The 18,447-nt window shown below is 42.0% G+C and overlaps 1 protein-coding gene across 4 annotated transcripts in view; it reads left to right on the forward strand.

Moving 5' to 3' along the window:
* Window positions 1-12,730, forward strand: part of LBHD2 (LBH domain containing 2) — a 341,263-nt gene extending 328,533 nt beyond the window's left edge. For all 4 annotated transcript variants that reach the window (XM_078660227.1, XM_078660226.1, XM_078660225.1 and 1 more), the window contains one exon: window positions 9,995-12,730. In XM_078660227.1, the coding sequence (XP_078516353.1) occupies window positions 9,995-10,074 (80 nt within the window). In that variant the 3' untranslated portion in view covers window positions 10,075-12,730. The remainder of the gene's footprint in view (window positions 1-9,994) is intronic.
* The last annotated feature ends 5,717 nt before the right edge of the window (window positions 12,731-18,447 follow it).

Raw genomic sequence — 18,447 nt, forward strand, 5'->3', positions numbered from 1 at the left:
AGAACTACCAGAGTGCTTGTCTGCAACATAAGTGAGTGCTGGTCAAATGGGAGGAGGATGTGCTGGTCATGATGACTTCGTAAATGATACAGTTGGTTATGAATAGCTACGATACCTTATGCCTCAAAACTGTCTCCAGTCTTCTTATCTGGCTGGGCATTTATATTTTGCCTCCCAAAAGTCTCACTCAAACCTACTACACTTCTTTTCTTTAGGGCCTTCCCTTGTTCATTAAAACCACCTCTCTATCCATGTACCTGCTTCACAGGAACTGATATATATAAAAAAGAGAGAGGGACCCAAAATTCCCACAGGGACAGGGTACGAAAAGACAATTGTCTGAAACAGATTCCCCTGGGAAACCAATCTAACACGCCAATATGTTACACCACGCTACCACTCACACTTAGACCCCAGAGGGGTGTCTACACACACTCTCAGGTCTATTCTCACACAGGCGGGCAGTTATCTTCATTGGACCCGCCGAAACGCGTCGATGCTCTGTTAGTCTTGGAATATCCCACGGATACATGACGGATGCATTCTTGAGTATTTAGCCCCAAATATGAAATATTCTTCATTTTGAGTCCCCTTGCATCTAATAACACTTATTGAATTGTCTAAGTACCGTGGGGTCTCCCTGATTTGACTTATACTGTGTCTTACTGTAGCTGTCCCACTGTTAGGATACTGTATAATTGTACTTTTATGTGATGTTTTTTATCTGTATTCATATTGTATTATGAATTTTTAATATTTTTGTCCATTGTTGCCTCAATGTTTTTTTTAATAAATTGTTTATATATCTTATGTAATAGTTAGTTGCCAGTGATTTGGTTTTCTGTTTCACTCCTGTGTGAGAATAGACCTGAGAGTGTGTTTAGACACCCCTCTGGGGTCTAAGTGTGAGTGGTAGCGTGGTGTAACATATTGGCGCGTTAGATTGGTTTCCCTAGGGCAATCTGTTTCAGACAATTCACAGGAACTGAGCAATGTTCCACCAGGAAAGGCAGTTCATAGTCCACAGGTTCCAAATTTCACCATATTCCTCTTTGTACTCATATTTGATCTGCTCAACATATCAGCCTGCCCTTTGTGTACTTCAAACCCCTAGCTAGCTTGAGTTGAACTAATTATTTCATGCCCACCAGAGGGCACTTGAGCTCAGCATTCATTAGGAAACGAATGCTGCTCTGGCCTCTAAAGGCCATATTATTCTGAAAAACAGCCATTCATTGTCATTTAGTTTGAATTAACAGCAGAGATCTCTTTCCATAAAATAGGTAGGAATACATTATATTTAATTGAAGTTTTTTTAAATAGAGGGCGTCAGTAATTGGAAGTTTCCTTTGGTCATGATGGGGATAAAATTGCCTTTGACCTCATACATAACCCACCTCACTGCAGGAGGCAAATACTGGCAAATAAGACACAAATAACGGGCATTGCATGCTACAATGTGGAATTGCATGTTTCAAAAGACTCGGACCTCTAGGACAAACGAGCAATGAAAGCTTGAAAAACAAAATTGCCCTGGGATATAACTGAGGCATAAGTTTCCAAAGCGTTCTCAGTACACTGCTCAAATAGTGTAAAAGGTGTTATTTTTCTAAAATATTTTTATTAGCAGTTAATTAAATATTTACAGAAGCAGTGATGTTGTCCGTTTCAATAGCAAAATGAGAAAGCGATTCTTTAGTCCGGTTTTATATATTCTCCATGAGAAGTCCATGTATTCAAACATCAAATTTGCAGTTATTTAATTTACAGGGGGTGTCAATTTAACAATAAACAATGTAAACGGTGATTCCTATGGAGGTCTTTAATCCACCTTGGCTTGTGCCGTTAGTACCATTGTATCCCACTGTGCAATACCTATCTCACCTCGCCTTCCTGTGGTAATATCCTTGTTTTCTTTCTATCACTGTCATTGATGTCACTTATGGAACTGTCATATGTATTATAGAATGTTACACATGTTATGGAGAATGTTGTAGTGGACCAGAGTTCTAGATCAGAGAAGCGGTTGGAGCTGATCTGATCTAGACGCTTTGATTTGTGCTCCAGTGGGTCCTAGGATTTGACTTAAATAAATCATATTTAAAGCTTTTCTTGCCTCCTCCGCTCTTTACACTTCCCTTGCTGAACATCTTTAATAATATTACCTCAGACAAATATTTCACCATACATTCTCTAATGGCTTCACCTTAGGGGCTGGTAACGATGTTGGTGGGTCTGATCCAGATGTGCCATCGGTGTTGGGCCTACCGACATCTGCCCCTGAGGTCCGCCCTCTGCATTACCATGTGACGGGCAGAGGCATCGGGCGGAGGGACAGTCTGTAGTGAGCCCGTTGGTTTGTCGGAAACACGCCATAATCCCCTAATGACGGCGGCTCCACCGTCGGGATTATGATATCATTTTCCGACAGCCTTTCCATGTTGGCCTTTCTCGCATAGAAAGGCTGTCGGAAACTGACTTTGGTGGCCCCTAGCAGGGCCCCTTCCCTCCGCGCCCTCCGCAATGGGGCCTACGCCCCCCTAAACATTCCTGCACCATGTGGCAGGCACTGTGAGGGTGGTCGCATCGTAATCCTCCAGTCGGAACCGCCGACCTGAAGTCAGGAAGTTCCAGACCGATACTGTCGCCCAACATCATCCTCAAGTGTCTCTATGGGGCGCTCAAGTCTAAAATTTACTCTAGCAATAATAGTATACAGTAAAAATAAGAACTAAATATACACCTATTTCTGATTAAACTAGAGGTCAGCAGGGGAGCCCGAGCATTTCCTAGTGAGACTCACCCTGACAGATTCAGCACCACACCAGTGTACAAGTGGCGAGTGGGATGCTTGAATTAATTCTGTCAATTACTCTGAGCCACTTCTGCAACAGGGGTGAAAAACCATCATCTAACACCTGCAAGGAATCAGCTCGGCTCTTACTTACTAGCAATATGAATCCAAAGACCAAACTCTGAAATGTTCTCAGTGTCTAGCCGCAATTGTACTTCCAGCTTCATATACCCCAAATTACATTGACATGCTAGTATGACCCAGTTTTCGAGTTTATTGACGGGGGTTGGACACATGAGATCATCTCACAATGTAAAAGACGGGTCAGGTACCTGATTTCCTTCCAGAGCCTCCCAAAAGACTCAGTATTCTAATACCGCAGCAGTAAAACATGACTACCACATGGTAGAACGCTGAAAAATGTCTAACTTTCTCCCTGAAACAGAACAAAACAAACCCTAACCCAAGGCTGGTTTGGTTTGCCTCAGGATGGGAGGCCTTATTATTCACAGCCATGTAGATCTTTGCTGAGAGCATTTCAAATCAGTGTCTGCTTTAAGGCACACACGTTACTGCCTGTGGAAAATGTTCTAAATCCTATCTGCGTGACCCGAATACACTGCTGCCCCCTTAAACCGTTCAGATTTACTTTAATTGCAACAGCAACCAATACTGTCCAGAAGCAAGGAAGCTCATTTCCGTGCAGAGCTCCCCAACAATCCTTGAACAAATGAATGCGTGCTTTTAAAAGTATCGGGAGAACAACCTGCATTAGTTCTCTCTTTTAAGAGTATTTTTGCATGTATTCAAGTGATGCTCCTATTATGTTACATTCTGCTGCAGCTAGAGTCGTTTTACAGCGTATGTTGATCCACCGAAGACAAATTCGGTTCCTTCACTCCTCTGACCCTGCAAGGGCATAGGCCTTCAGGGGGAAATAGGCAACTTTCCAGGGGCCCGCTCTCCTTCAACAACATTTATGTAAAGATTTGTAATTGCATGCCAACCTGTCATCGTCAATAGCAACAAGGGAGCTTGTGTGGCCAGAAAAGTAGGTTTCACCAGATGCCATGTTTTCTCTTTCCCCGAGGTACATGTTTAATACTTAGGAACAGGTTCTGTTTATTGCACCCAGCCAAAACGGAAGGAGAATCCAGAGAGCTCAGCAGTAAGTTTTGGCCGCAGGCCTTGCATTAATTTATGGCAAGAGTTCCAGGGTTTGCATAATACAGAGACAGGCTCTTAAAATACACAGGTGGGACTAGATGCTATATACACACAAAATAGTATACAATGCTAGGTATTTTACTAAATAAGGTGATAGTCTAGAGTTATCAAGCTTAATTGTTCATAGTTTATCACCTGCTGAAGGGCGGAGAGCTGAGGATTCTGGGCAAGGATTCAAACTCAACACCTGAAAGTCAAATAGACATTAACAGCAAATATGTAACACACTGTCCTGTCTTGACATGTTGGTAATGCGTGATTTTGGGTGCCTCGTGGACTTTGAACACTGTGTGCAGGGGACCGAATTTAATGTTGATCGAATATCTCATAAAATAGATAATCATTCTTTTTCACCATATTTAACAATAATAGACGTAAACATTTTTTCACACGCTTTCATAAGCCTTATTAACCGTGTGATTAGCATTCTGCATACTGTCACAGTTTCTGGAGTGGAGAATGACTTGTGAAAAACCTAATTTAAGTGGTGCTGTGTACTCTCCAGCTAATGGCTGTGCCGTGACAAGCTAAAGCACCCAGTGTGGAATACCGAAAACGTACACATACTGTCCTTAGAGGACCACCTGGCCTTACATTACATATGGACTGTCTGTAATCTCAGTCTCATGTCCGTTGTCGCTGTTGATCAGAAATTGGATGGAAGTTGCCCGTAATATCAGTACTGTTACTTTTTACAGCTTTCTGGCAAATGCTGCATCTGGCAGCTATGCAATTCAATTTTCCTGATTCAGAAAGGCTGTTAGAACTGGCTTCAAGTTCAGTGTCAAAGGTTAATGAGTACTCAATGGAACACAAAGATACTTTTAATAGAACACAATAACATTATCGGACATTTGAAAAAATCTGGCATATTGTTGTTTCCTGCTTTTAATATTATGGGTTTCTTACATACTTTCCTTCATGTGTTCCTCACATATAATTTGGCACTAACATTTTAACTTACTTAGTAGGTTTTCATTAAACTTGAGCATGTTAATGTTTCTACTATTATTTGTGGTGGATAAGTGTACGGATTGATGGATGATGAAGAGAGGGATAGATAGATGAGTAGGTGGATGGAACAATGATGGATGGAGAATGTGGGCATGAATGAAGTGGGTGTAAATGGGAGAGTGGCTGAAAAGATTGTAGCGTTGGCTGGGAGGATGTGTTGAGGGATCTTGGCGAATGGATGGGTAGGTAGATGAATGGATAGACATGGGTGCTTGCATGGATAAATAGATGGATGAATGGATGGCTAGATGGATCGATGGATGGGACATATGCTTGGTTTGATGCATAATTGGAACTTGGTAAATAGATGGATATTGTGGGTGGATGAATTGATGGATGGTTGGGTAGATACATGGATCTTGGTGGGTGCAGTCATAAAAAGATGTGAGGACGGATAGATGGGTGCTTGGATGATCTATAGATCTGAGTGGATTAATGGATTTTGGTGGGTAAAAAGATGTATCTTGTTGGATACATAGATGTATACATCAATGAATGAATGGACGATGGGTGCCTGGAAGAATTGATGGATGGATAGAAATGGGTAAATAGTCAGATCTTAGCTGGACAGATAGTTGGATGAATGGACCTTGGTGGGTGCATGAATGTATATACGAAAAGGTGGATGGGTGGATGCTTTGATGGATAGATAGATCTGAGCGAATGGATGGATCTTGGTGGGTGCATGAGTGGATGGATGGATGAATAGACGGATGTGAACAGATTCTTGATGCATATGGTCCAAATGCTCAAAAACGTGTCATACCTTTCTGTGAATCTTGGTATTACATGAGACACATTAGATGGAGGTTGAGGGTGCCTGGCTTGGACTTTGATTTAAAGAAGCTGCTGGTATCCATTAGTAGTGTGTGAAATTCACGTAGCTTGCTTTCACGTTATTTCATGAAATTACCGCAATAGTATGTGTAATCATGTGAAATGGAAATCTGTAATTTCGTGCTAGATTGTTAGTGTGAGATTTACCCTTGTGCCAATTTTTTGATCAAGGATGCATTTAAACAAGGGCTCTACAAACAACAACTGTTTTTCCTGTGTTTGTGATCCATTTTTACCACAAGCTACCATGATTTGCTCCATTCCCCGTACATTTTTATGATGAGCAGCATTTAACTGCATGAAGTTTCATAATGCCGTAATTTCGCGAATGTTGTGTTACAAACATGACGCTAAATTCCTGAAGTTACATGAATTATACTAGTGGAATTTAAATTCTGCCCAGGCCTAGTACTATATAGGTACAAGGAAGGTCTATGAGTAACACTTAGTTTCAAAGCCTTGGAGACCTTTATATAAGCACACAAATGTGCTCTCTAGCTCTCTTGTGATACTATCCAAGTGAGTATCTGACAGTAGTTTTATTTGTTAGGGTAAAGCATGATTTTCAAATCTTTTACTTATGTTGACACATCGGTATAACCCCTTTGGTTTCTAGTACAAAGGGTCTAGTAAAACATTTTGATGTCACTAGTTTCATCACATTCATTGTTAACTGAAGAAATGAGCAATCAATTTACATGTTTTCCAGTTGAAACAGATCATCAACAAAGAAGAAACATAGATTTTCAAAGTGTTTTACTATGTTACCTCATTAATCAGTTTTGGTTATATTAGCACAATAGGTGAGGGGATAAAGAGGCAGCACTGGGATAATCACAAGGTGTTTGAAAAATTGTCTATTTGTACTCTCACATGACAGAGCTCTGAAGTTTCATATATGTTGGCATTTTACTGTCACCCCAGTGCATTTGGGTACATGTAGTTTTCTATATCATATTTCAGTAACTTTATTTTAGTATTTTCAGAAGCCTACATGGACCACATTATTCAGTAATCCCCTGACACATATTTCACAGTATGTCATTGCTCCCATCAGAGGAGCTAAAATTGACACTTGCCAAAGTCTTACCATACTCCCCAGAGTTGACCAGAGATAAAAATAGGCCTGGGCACCAAAATAAAAGTGGCCCCCATTAGCGAATCAGATAGCAAAAAAAGTGGCCCCCATTAGAAATTGGGCCTATTTTGTGCTTTAAAGAAAAAGTATTTTGCAAGGTATGGGAGATATTTGTGTTTGCTGCAGGCAGCATTTGTGGTAATATCAGGGAAATCAATAGTAGAAACTGACCCAACTGGCCATAAAACAGGCCCACACATTTCTAAACAAAAATGGTTCACACACTGACCTATTAAACTAGATCATCGAGCACTGCCAGATTGCCCTAGAGGCCAGTCCGACCCTGATGCTCCCCCATAAAGAAATGTGGTTGCAATCCACCAGAAGAGATCTGTACACCTCCAGACTACCTTTAACACCACGAAAAGTATTTTTGAAACTGTTAAGGTTGCATTATCTGAAGACAGCATCGAGCTGATTCTTATATAGTTTTACATGCTTGCATTACTGCCTTCATTGTTTCGGTCTTGTGAAAATGCATTAAAGGTTGTGCTTATTTGTAGGCCTGGGCGGTAAATTCTGTTCCGTTCGCGGAATTTGAGGAATGTGGGTAATTTTGCATTCCGCGGAGAATGCGGTATTGCCAAAAATTCTGCTATCCGCGGCGTAGTAGATCTTTTTGCTTGTTCGCGCTTTCAAAATGTGTGCTTGCAAGATATTTCCCCCTGAGCACGCAAACAGTGTTCGCGAACAGGAGAAAAGAATCGCGAATGGGCAGAACAAGCAATTCCGTGAGTTCGCTGAACTTTTGAGTGCTCGCTGAGATTTTTTACAGTTTCGCAGAGCTTTGCATAGCGCGACTACGCAAATTCCGCCCATCACTACTTATTTGTGTATGGATTCTTATGGCAGCATTTGGAACATGCCTCCTATTTGAGAATCAGTTCACATTTTTTGTGTATATGCACAGGAAATCCTCAAGTTGTGCAGTGGGTGGCCAAATATATTGAATTGTTACATGGCTAAGTATGTTTCTACAACAACTTGGCCAGTAGGCGAATCAAAGAATATTTAATGTATCCTGCCTCACCTCTCCTTAGCATGACCTGAGCTCAAGGATTACTATCCCACAATGCTGGGGATAAAATAACAATGCAAGAAGATATATACTTAGAGTCCATTTGTTGGACAAAAACTAAGAACCTTTAGTGATTCAAAGAATAGCCGCTTACATTTTATTTTATTTTATTTGGCTTTATATTTTTTGACTGTTTATTTGTAGTATTATGATAACTGATATGGTTTTAATTAACTGTCAATAAAGATCATCATGCAACTGCAAACAGGAGGGCCAAGCTAGGTAAAAAAACTAAAGAGAACATTTTATGAAAAACTATAAAGGAAATCTGGAGAAACTTAGGGCCTCATTAGGATGATGGGCGGACTTTGCCCGCCCGTCATCCCATCGTAAATCGGGACCGCCCGCCATAAGGGCGGGGGTCTCGGGGGTGCCATTAGGATGTGCCCGCCACAGTGGCGGGCACATCCTGTATTTTCAGCATTGTGGCGGGCGGTGCTCTCTGCACCGCTCGCCACAATGCTGAAAATGCACTTTCACATTGTCATTTACAAAGCGGCAGGCACCGCGCGGTGCCTGCCATTTTGTAAATGACAATGAAGGGGGGTACCACAGGTACCCCCCATGTGCACCCCCCACCTGTACTTCACTCTGGGGGCCCGCAGGGGGCCCCCAGAGTGAAGACCGCATGCCTTTCCGTGGCGGCATCGCCGCCGCGGAAAGGCACTGATAACCAGACATCATAATATGGCTGGCAGTGTCTATTATACATCGCCACCATATTATTCCTTTTCCGCCCCGGCCGCAAGGCGACCGGGGCGGAAAAGCGGCGGACGGTCTTTCGTCCGCCGTGGTCCCCCCCGCCATCCTAATATGGCGGGGGGAAATCTGGATTGCCTCCGCCAGGCTGGCGGTGGCTACTGCCAGCCTGGCGGAGGCAATCCGCCTGATATCATAATGGACCCCTTAGTCTGTGGATTGACGAACAATGATAATCCCATAACCTCTTCAACTACATGGGTGAAATATTAAAGAAAAGTATTTGAAAATACAAATAAAAGGAGTTTATTAGGGATACAAATGTACTGTCCATTTAAAAAGCAGTTTAAATTAAAAGGATGGAGCAATTTATTATCAAAGCCCGTCTTTTAAGGAGAGTGTCCTCTAGAGATCCTCGGCTTATCAAGATTATTCACAAAGGTCAGTGGGATTGGTGAAAAAAACACCTGCTTGCATGTAGCGCCTCAGTGGTGATGCTACAGACATTCACGTCTGTTCACTGCCAATCAGCCTAATGATGGAGGATATCTGTAGCTTTCAAAGATTGCTCGTTGACTTCTGTCCATGTTTTCGGTGCTTGTTTTGTTCCGAGGTGAAGAAGTTAAACTTCCCCTCCGGTGAAAGTAGGAATCTTTGACCACCTTTGTTAGGTGTGAGGGTAACCAACTTAATGGGGCATGCTATAACTTTGACATCCCAACATCTAATTCCAAAATTGTAGAGGACACTGTTTGCTTTGTATAAACTTCTACAGTGTTTGAAAGAAACACTGCTGTCATTTCAAAGTAAAAGAAGGTCCCCCATGCAGGGCTTGCAGTCAGCAGGGCCGCATTGACCAGGGTGAGTGATCCCCACCTAGGTAAAGACATATTTTGGGGACCTCCTTTGAAATATTTAAATAGAGGAAAAGTACAAATCTGTAATCCAGAACAATGCACCTTTGCAAGGAATGCCAATAGAACATTCGTTGTGAAATCAGTCTAGTCTCCATGCTTCAGCTGCAAAAAGTGTTGTTTCTTGACCAAATTTAGCAGTCATCATTCTTGCTTGTCAGGTGAAATGATAGTGTTTGGTTTTCCTCATGTCCATGTGATACCTGTTTGCTTGGTCCAGTTTTGCCAAAAACAAGAATGTTTTCTCCTGGATGACAAACTAAGTTAGATGTGGCTGTTTCTTTCTTTTTTAGGTGCGTGGTCGCATTCCAGCCAAGAACCTGAAGATATCACAGACGACACGAAAAGTCAAACAGCTGGAATCGAAGACTAGACATCTCACGCTCAACTAAAGTTAAAACTCATCGTGAATGTTGGAGGCCAGCATTCCAAAGAAACGTAGAGAAGTGATCTATGTGTAAACAAGGTTTAGTTAGAGATCATTGAAGAAAGTGGGGGAACTAAAGATTTGTTCTTTGTTTCATTTGTGGCGTTCCAGACTGAAATCCCTGCTGTACATAGCTTCTATGTATCACTTAGAAAACTGTTGATGCACAGACAAGTTGCCGGAATCAGCGTGTTAGCACTCGATTTAGAGGTGAAAATTCTGCTAGCGTAAGCTCACTGAGTAGATGGAGAGAACTTCACATATGACGTGCTTCCACAGGATCCGTACTTATCCCCCTGGACTTTTGGGTTTTCAATTTACTGCTTATATACTAGCACTGTGATGTGTGGATTTTGGGTGTTGGATAGAGCCATTTTTTGTAGAAGAAGCACAGCTATTTATTTCGATATGTGCTACATACCAATAATTTGCAAATGCTGTTTTCATACATAAAGTGCATTGGGAAAGGTGATTACATGCTTTAAAATAGCCTATAAATGTGTGTCTTATTTGTCTTCATGCTAAAACCTTTTTGAGCAATCAATTTCAGCATCGTTTGTGTATGCATCAGCCTGTGCCGGACGTTGAGGTAGCAGATTTACAGGGGAAATTTCTTCATGCCCTTGGGTGCAAATGATCACTGTCCTGTGCAAACCTAAGGCCATCTGTTGTGTGTATTGGAACCCATTGCATGTAAGAAAGTTGGGCATTCATACAGAGGGCCTCTGAGCACCCTGACAAACTTTTCTGTTAGCCAATCAAATTTCACATTGGTTTTAACAACTGTTGATTGACCTGAAAATTTCAGTTTTGAATGTTTAAGCGGGTCTGTGGGCTAATGTCTTTGATCTGGTGTCAGAGTGTTATAAGAAAGTTCCACTTCCCACACTGTCCTTAAAGTAGGTCCACTTGCTGCTGCCCCTTGAGGCAACATTGCCAGCGTCTCCGCAACTAATGTGGTGACTCCTGAAGTTCTTTCAAGTTTGTTAACCACGGATGTTGGGGTGCATAGGTACAAATCCTACTTCACTAGACCCATACTTGGCCTAAGATGCAGTTGACCCTTTTTTCAGGCCAATGCTGACATCTTTGTAACTATTTAAATGCAGAAATCTGGGTGGGACAGACAAATTGAATTGTGACCCTTGCAAACTGTTGATATGCACCTTACTGCACCTGCCCACCACTTTGTCCCAGAAAAACCCACAGTATTCCATTCCTGGTCTAAGATGCCTTTGCTCATATACCTGCCACACTCTAAATTTAGAAATGAGAGAAGGAGCGCAAGCATCCTATGTGGTTGTGTATCTCGCAACCTGATCTGCGTGCGTGCCTATTTTCCGTGCATGTGTGCGCTTTTGTATGTACATGAACTCTTTAGCTGCTGTTTCTGTTTGTGGTAAGCTGAATCATTTTCCACAGCATCATTGGGCTATTCAAACACTTCTGTGAGGCAGTTCCTCTATTGAATACAGAATAGTCACGTAATCATGTGCACGCGATGTGCTGTTGACTTAGTACTGACATAGGTTGGGCTTCCTTTAGGCAGAGATTAGGGTTATAATCCACTTTCAAATATATATTTGCTCACTGTTGCTTTTACATTCAAGGCTCTTCTTTATTTTTAAGGTAGCGACAGCGCAAGGAGACTCTACAGGGAAGGTTATTACTTTTAAAAAAACGTTAGAGAAAGCCTCCCTGGTTAAGAAGATGAGTTTATCTGACATTTAGGACTTTAATGCTTGCTTCCACAGTATGTCAGTATCATGGCATGAGGCTGAGCTCGCATCAGGTTTTATGATGAAAGCCCTTGCAATCAATCCAAGGAGTGGCATCATTCAAGCTCACGCTGGGATCATGAATCCAAATTTTCTTGTTTCTATTTTTCGACCTCCGTCTTGACCTATGGTGACAGATGTTTGGATTCCAAGAACATTTAGATTCAGGCTGGTAGCAATGGATCCTCCATGAATATGGACAAAAAAAGGAAGACAGGGACATGATATTGTGACCAAATACATTTCCCACAATGCACAGCGAGCTCCACCTAGTTCATGTGCGATTCAATGCAGAACATGTTCAAAAATGTCAGGTTTAATTATTTCTGACACTAATTTGCTTCTGTGTATTCTGTATTTCGTCTCCTCCAGCTCAATTTCCTATTATTTTGTATTTCTCTTCCAGTTATTGAATTCAAACACCATTTGTTTTAAAATGCATGAAGCAGGCTGCATTTGGGGAAAACTGATCTAACTGCGCTCTTTGTGTAAATAAGACAAAAATAGTCTGCACATGAACGCATTGGAATGAGATGAAATAGAATGTGAAATGTGTGCTGAAAATTTGGGCAATGAGCAACTCCTATTTCACCCTGTCTTCGTATTTAAACTCTTTATGTATGTGAATGTATATATAGCATTAGCATTGTCTGTTGAAAAACTGTTGTTTTGTATTTTTATTCTGATTGGAACAGCTTTATAGAAACTACAAACAGAAATTCATAGCAATATTTTTCTAGTCTAGCTTCAAGTATAACAATTCTGTATTTCGTATTGTCTGTTCATGAAAAAGATTCTCTGGAATAATACCATGCTTTGTTCCATTTTGTGTTGCGTTTCCTTTATTGCCCAGTTTCAATGGTACACGGTTGCTCTTCGCACTGAAGGGAGAAGGCTACATGCAGATTAACCCCTTCGCTGCGGGGGTTATTTTCCCGCTGTGCTGGGGGGAGGGGGGTGCGCACAGCGCCCGCATGCTCATGACGAGCTGAGCTCGTCATGAGGCACGGCGCTCATGACGAGCTCGTCACAGGTGCATTACCTGCCGTGGAACGTTCAGCACAGCAGGGGAATTATCCCCGCATGCGAGCATTCCACGGCTCATGACGAGCTGAGCTCGTCATGAGCACCAGAGCGCCGTGGCTCATGACGAGCTCATGAGCATAGAAGAGGTTAACACTGGCTGCATTCAGTAGCTTACATAAAAAGGAAAATGCTTAAAGTGCAGTTTTTTTGCAGGAAGGGACCAATTCCAGCACAAAAACCCTCAGTGTGTTTATTTTATAAGTTTATCATAGGGAAGTGTTGCACTCCTGTGAAGGTTAGGCCAACTCTTCCTCTTAATCAATTAAGTTCCACTGTATTGAGTGTGTTTTCCCCAGAGTTTGAATACATTTATGTGATGCTAATGGATACAATCAGACACGGAGGAGCGTCACCCCACTGCTTTGCAGCAGTGTGAATAAAGAAAGGAGAAATAAAATGATAATAACTCATTGTTGTTATTTTATTTGTTCCTGCTGCTGCAGCTTTGCGGGAGTGGTGGGTCTGCTCTGCTCTCAGACCAGTGTGAGGAGTGGTGGCACTATGTAAGTGCGCATGAATGTTTGCTGGCTGTTTTGGGCTGGCCGAACAGTCATGTGCACTTTGCATGTTCTCCACCCAGGCTGCATTACAACCCGGGTGAAGAACATGCCCAGGCCCCCCAGTCCCTGCCTGAGTGCCCAACCACGGCGCTCAGACCAATCACACGCTGCATTGCAACATTTTGATTGACTTAGGGGAGCCTGGCTGCTCTGTTCCTGTGCTGAGAGAGATGACAATGGAGAGGCGTAGCGAGACGCAGTGAGGAGGTATGTTTTTTTTTGTCTTCACCCTCTCTTACGCCCCCGGCCTCCGCCCTGCCACCCCCGATCTGTGCCAGTTGCCATTGGATACAATCTATGATAGCACAGTTGTAGGGAAGTGAAAATATAGATTAAATATTAGACACACAATAACTTCATTTTGTACTGTTTATCATTCATATCTATTTCCCATAATTAGCAGCGGGATGCCTCTGTGGAAATTGGAAAATATTGTCAGAGTAACAATTTCAACAGTTCACAGATGTACTTGTACACTTCTTAGTGCGTCCCAAGTCTGTACCTTGCGGTAGTTCTCCATGGTATTGCTCAAATGGATCCAGATGCAGACAACACATTTGGCCCCTTAAATGGCTTGCAAGCCTTGGACTTTCTCAGGGCTTAAGGTATCTCAATCGGTGTTATTATTTCCTTCTGCGAGGTACTGTGAATGTCCTATGTCCTTTGTCTTCCTGTTGTTGCAGTTCTTCAACTTATTTGGACGCGGTCTCAGGTGCAATGCGCAGTACTGATCTTGTCTCTGCCGTCCTCTTATGGTATGATGTCAAATGCATAGGGTCACAACACCATACACATGAGGGAACGCCCGCTTTACATTGTGTGGGAATGAAGTGTACACATGCGTACTGAGTATTGCAGAAGGGGCCACAATTATTTTCAGCCACTTATGTAGTATGGAAGTTGCCTGGAGGCGCAAAAAGCAGGGACAAACACCCGTTGTGCCCTCTGGCACCCCTTCAATCTGGGCTCAGTTGATAGCAGCGGCCATGTTGTAACGTGTAGCTTTATAGGGTTTCAATCTATTCACAACTTCACTTTAAGAAATATTACATGGTGTTCTGCAATTAACACTAGTCTCAAGGGGTAGAGTATTATTTTTGATGAGTATGTTATTTTAAGTACCCACTGCAAATTATATCACTTGTTCATCCTTCAAAGTATGTAAGTTGCAGGTTTGGTACTGGTGAAAGGTAGCAGGTTGAGAGGACTGAAGTCTGGAGACCCAGGAGCCCAGAGGGCTACACATTCTGCCATCACTGTACATAAACCTGCACATGAGGGTAATAAGTTAGTTCATTCATGCTCATTCAGTCTTTGGTCTCTCCAGCTAGGTATGCCATCGTGAAGGGTATTCTGAAAACACCATGTGAAAGCTTATTTTAACGAATATTTTTAATTGTGGACAGTATACACAAATGGTGAAAAAAATATTTGCGCCCCATGCCCCCATAGTCAAAACCATGACCTCTACCCTTTTTTCAGAGTGAGCACATTGCATCCTTTTGTCTTTGCCTGGGAGGGGAGAATCCTATGTGATTCCAATGGAAGCATGATGACTGTGCATGACAAGAAATCACTCATAAGGTGTGAAAGCCAGCCAAGTTCAAACATTCAGCCGGTCCCACCTAGGAAGAAAGAGCATAGTGATCAATGTCTAACAAACAAGGCTCACAGAGAAAGGCGAGAATTCATCATCCATTATCAACAAAAGGAGAGGTTGTGGCCTTACGGCCAGAGCTGCCGACTTTGGAGCTGTGGAACCAGGTTCGAGCCTCTGTAGCATCTCAACTTCCTGTGATTCTGGGCAAATCACTTAGGGCCCTATGTATCATTCCAAAATACGATCGCAAACGCCGAAAATTGCAGAATTTCGGCGTTTGCGATCGCATCTGGGCTTAATGGTATGTATTAAAGAAAAACTTCCTCGCAAAATAAGGAATCGCTAAATTTGCGATTCCCTATTTTGTGATTGCATTTAAGGAATCGCAAATTGCGATTCCTTAAATGCAGTGTAAGAAGCACAGAAAAAGGGCAATTTGGCCTTAAGGAATCGCAAATTACCACCAACTTCAAGTTTTTCAAAATGCCAAATGGCGAGCATACATGTCCTTAGGGCATGCATGTGCGCCACAAGTGCACACATGTACATTTCAGGGGTGCAACAGGGTGTCCTTTTGACAACCTGGCACCCTTGAAATTGCATTCTCAATTTGCAATTCTCTTATTGAGAATCGCAAATTGAGAATGTCTCCCCATTCATTCCTATGGGCCTCTAGGCCCATAGGAATGAATGGGGAGGTATTCCTTAATTGCAAATCGCAATTTGCTATTCGCAATTAAGGAATATGTAGGATTCACAAAATTATTTGCAAATCCTACATACATAGCGTTATGCGATTCTCAAAAAGCAATTTGCACAAAATCGCTATAAGAAAATAGCAAAAGAACATTGTGGTACACATGGCTCTCAATCTTCCTATGCCTACCAAATATAAAAAAAAGTAAAGTGTCCTTGTGTAACGTAACTGTTGCTCATGTAAAGCGCTCCAATACCTTTGGGTCGAGTTTGCACTACATAAATATGAAAAAAGGGACAGTATGGGAGTGGCTGCTCCCTCAGTCCCTCAGTCAGTGCATTTGAGCTCCTAGGGGAGCCTTCTCTGGATGTGAAGAGTATCTGTTTGATGAAGGCTTAGGCACTCTGTCACATTAGGAAAATATAAGGGTTTGTTACATTGCATTAGGTCATGCCTGTGTCAAAAAAGAATATGCAACCAAAATCTCGTGCATCCAAGAGCAGGAGCCCCACTGCTCCATTCCTCTGTGTAGCACTGCCCCTGCCAATAGAGACCAAGGCCAATGCCACTTGCTGCATCTGAAAATATCTGCGCGTCTCAGTCTATGTCTGTCAATGCTGCCAATGCAATACCATTATATGAGTGCAAAAAGACCCTCTACATCCTAAGGTCCTCTTTAACCCCTGCTGACAGTCGTACATCGTGGTGTGGTAATGGCAAACCTGACAGTCCAACCTCAATCTACTGCAAAATGTCCTCCCCACTCTAACCACCCTGCAAGCAAAACGCAAATGCCCAAGAAGAATCTGCACTCCTTTCACTGTGACTTTAGGTCACATCTCCTCCAGAATACACAACACGGTTGTTTGTTTCTCCTGTAGATGTTTTGATTCCATGGCCCCTGAATTGATCTCACTACCAAGAGAGGACAGCAACATACGAGGTCCCACTGTCTTTTCCAGTGACAGAGGCGCCCCAAGGTCCCCAATGAGCTCCTTGTATCTAACCAGCAGCTGCTGGCAGTCAGTGGAACCAGAGTTCCCCACAAAGAAAAAATCATCCAAATAATGAGTGCTGTGCTCATGACCTGTAGTCCATGTAAATTACCATTGCAGAAACATGCTGAAGCACTGAAAAAGAGTGCAGGAAATGGAACAGCCCATTCGAAGTGCCTTACCTACGTACCATCTGTCCTCAAACTGTATCCCTAGCAGCTGGGAGTCATCAGGTTGTACCGGCAGCAAAGGGAAGTCAACTTAATGCCGCTCCTAGCCATTAGTGCCCTCTGTCCAACTTTTTCTACTAATGAAAAGGCCACTTCAACTGATAAATATGATAGCGAAACCTATCTGTCTGGAATGAAATCAATCACTGATTGGCCCTCCAGCCATGAATGATGTTGCATTAACCTGAACTGACCTGGCTCCTTTCTAGGTACAACTCTTATGGGTGACACAATTAAATTCTCAATTGGCCAATCAATCAATCAATCAATCAATAACACTTTATTCGGTTACATACATAACCATAAAAGCACATAAAAACATGATAAAATTATTAAAATATATGCAAAGATATTAACATTAAAAAGAAAGTGGACCGATTACATAGACATTATTTCTTTTCTCATATTATCACATCATAATTGATTTCCTACACTTAAAAATGTTTTTTTAAAAGGCGGTTACAGAAGCTATAACAAATTCTGTCTCTAACTGTTGTAGGGCCATGAATGATGCGCGACATTGTTTCGAACCATATGTTTTTAAGACTGGAATAATCCATCATTTTCTCTGCACTGAGTAAAATTTACAAACGAATACCACATGTATGGTTGATTGTACAGAGATATCATTGCAAGGGCATTTACAAAGCTCTTTCGACCAGTCATTTGCATCAGGAAAGCTTAATGATCTATGCAGGATACCCAGGCGAAAACGCATCAATAAAAATCTGTCATAATCACATGTTATCAAACATAAGTACGGCAGCAATCGAAAGGTTGTTAGTTTGAGATTGTGTGCTTGCACTGTTATTTTATTCATTTCCACACATAACCTCTGTTCACTCAGAAAACTTAAGCATTGATTTTTAAGATCTTTCTTTGGTAACCTATTCAGGGAAAAGGGATCATCTTAAAATTCATGGTTGCCCAAATTATATAAGAAGGATTTAACATAGAACAACCAACTAACTTGTTTCACCCCATCCAGGCCCATACAATCTGTTAAGATCCGGCGATTAAACTTCATTTCCTCTGTTGTCCATATCCTATGCCACAACAGGACCCGTTGAATCTTTATAATATCCTCCAGATATAACAACCCTAGTTCTGTGTGGCATATGAAAGATGAAGTACTGTTTGGGACCATCAGCAAGAATCTCAAAAACATATTTTCCGCTACCTGAATGGGGCTGACATCCACATGCCCCTATATACCAGCTCCATAGGAAGCGAAGGTGACACATTTTGCTTTATATATATTTGATAATTCCACCTACGGGCGTCTGCCTAATTTCCTACTAAAGTTAGATAAGGCAGATAGAGTCTTTATATATAGTAATCTCCCTATTTTAACTGCCTCCACCCAAGATCCC

The sequence above is a fragment of the Lissotriton helveticus genome, chromosome 9, assembly GCF_964261635.1.
Source record: "Lissotriton helveticus chromosome 9, aLisHel1.1, whole genome shotgun sequence".
Classification (NCBI taxonomy): Eukaryota; Metazoa; Chordata; class Amphibia; order Caudata; family Salamandridae; genus Lissotriton; species Lissotriton helveticus.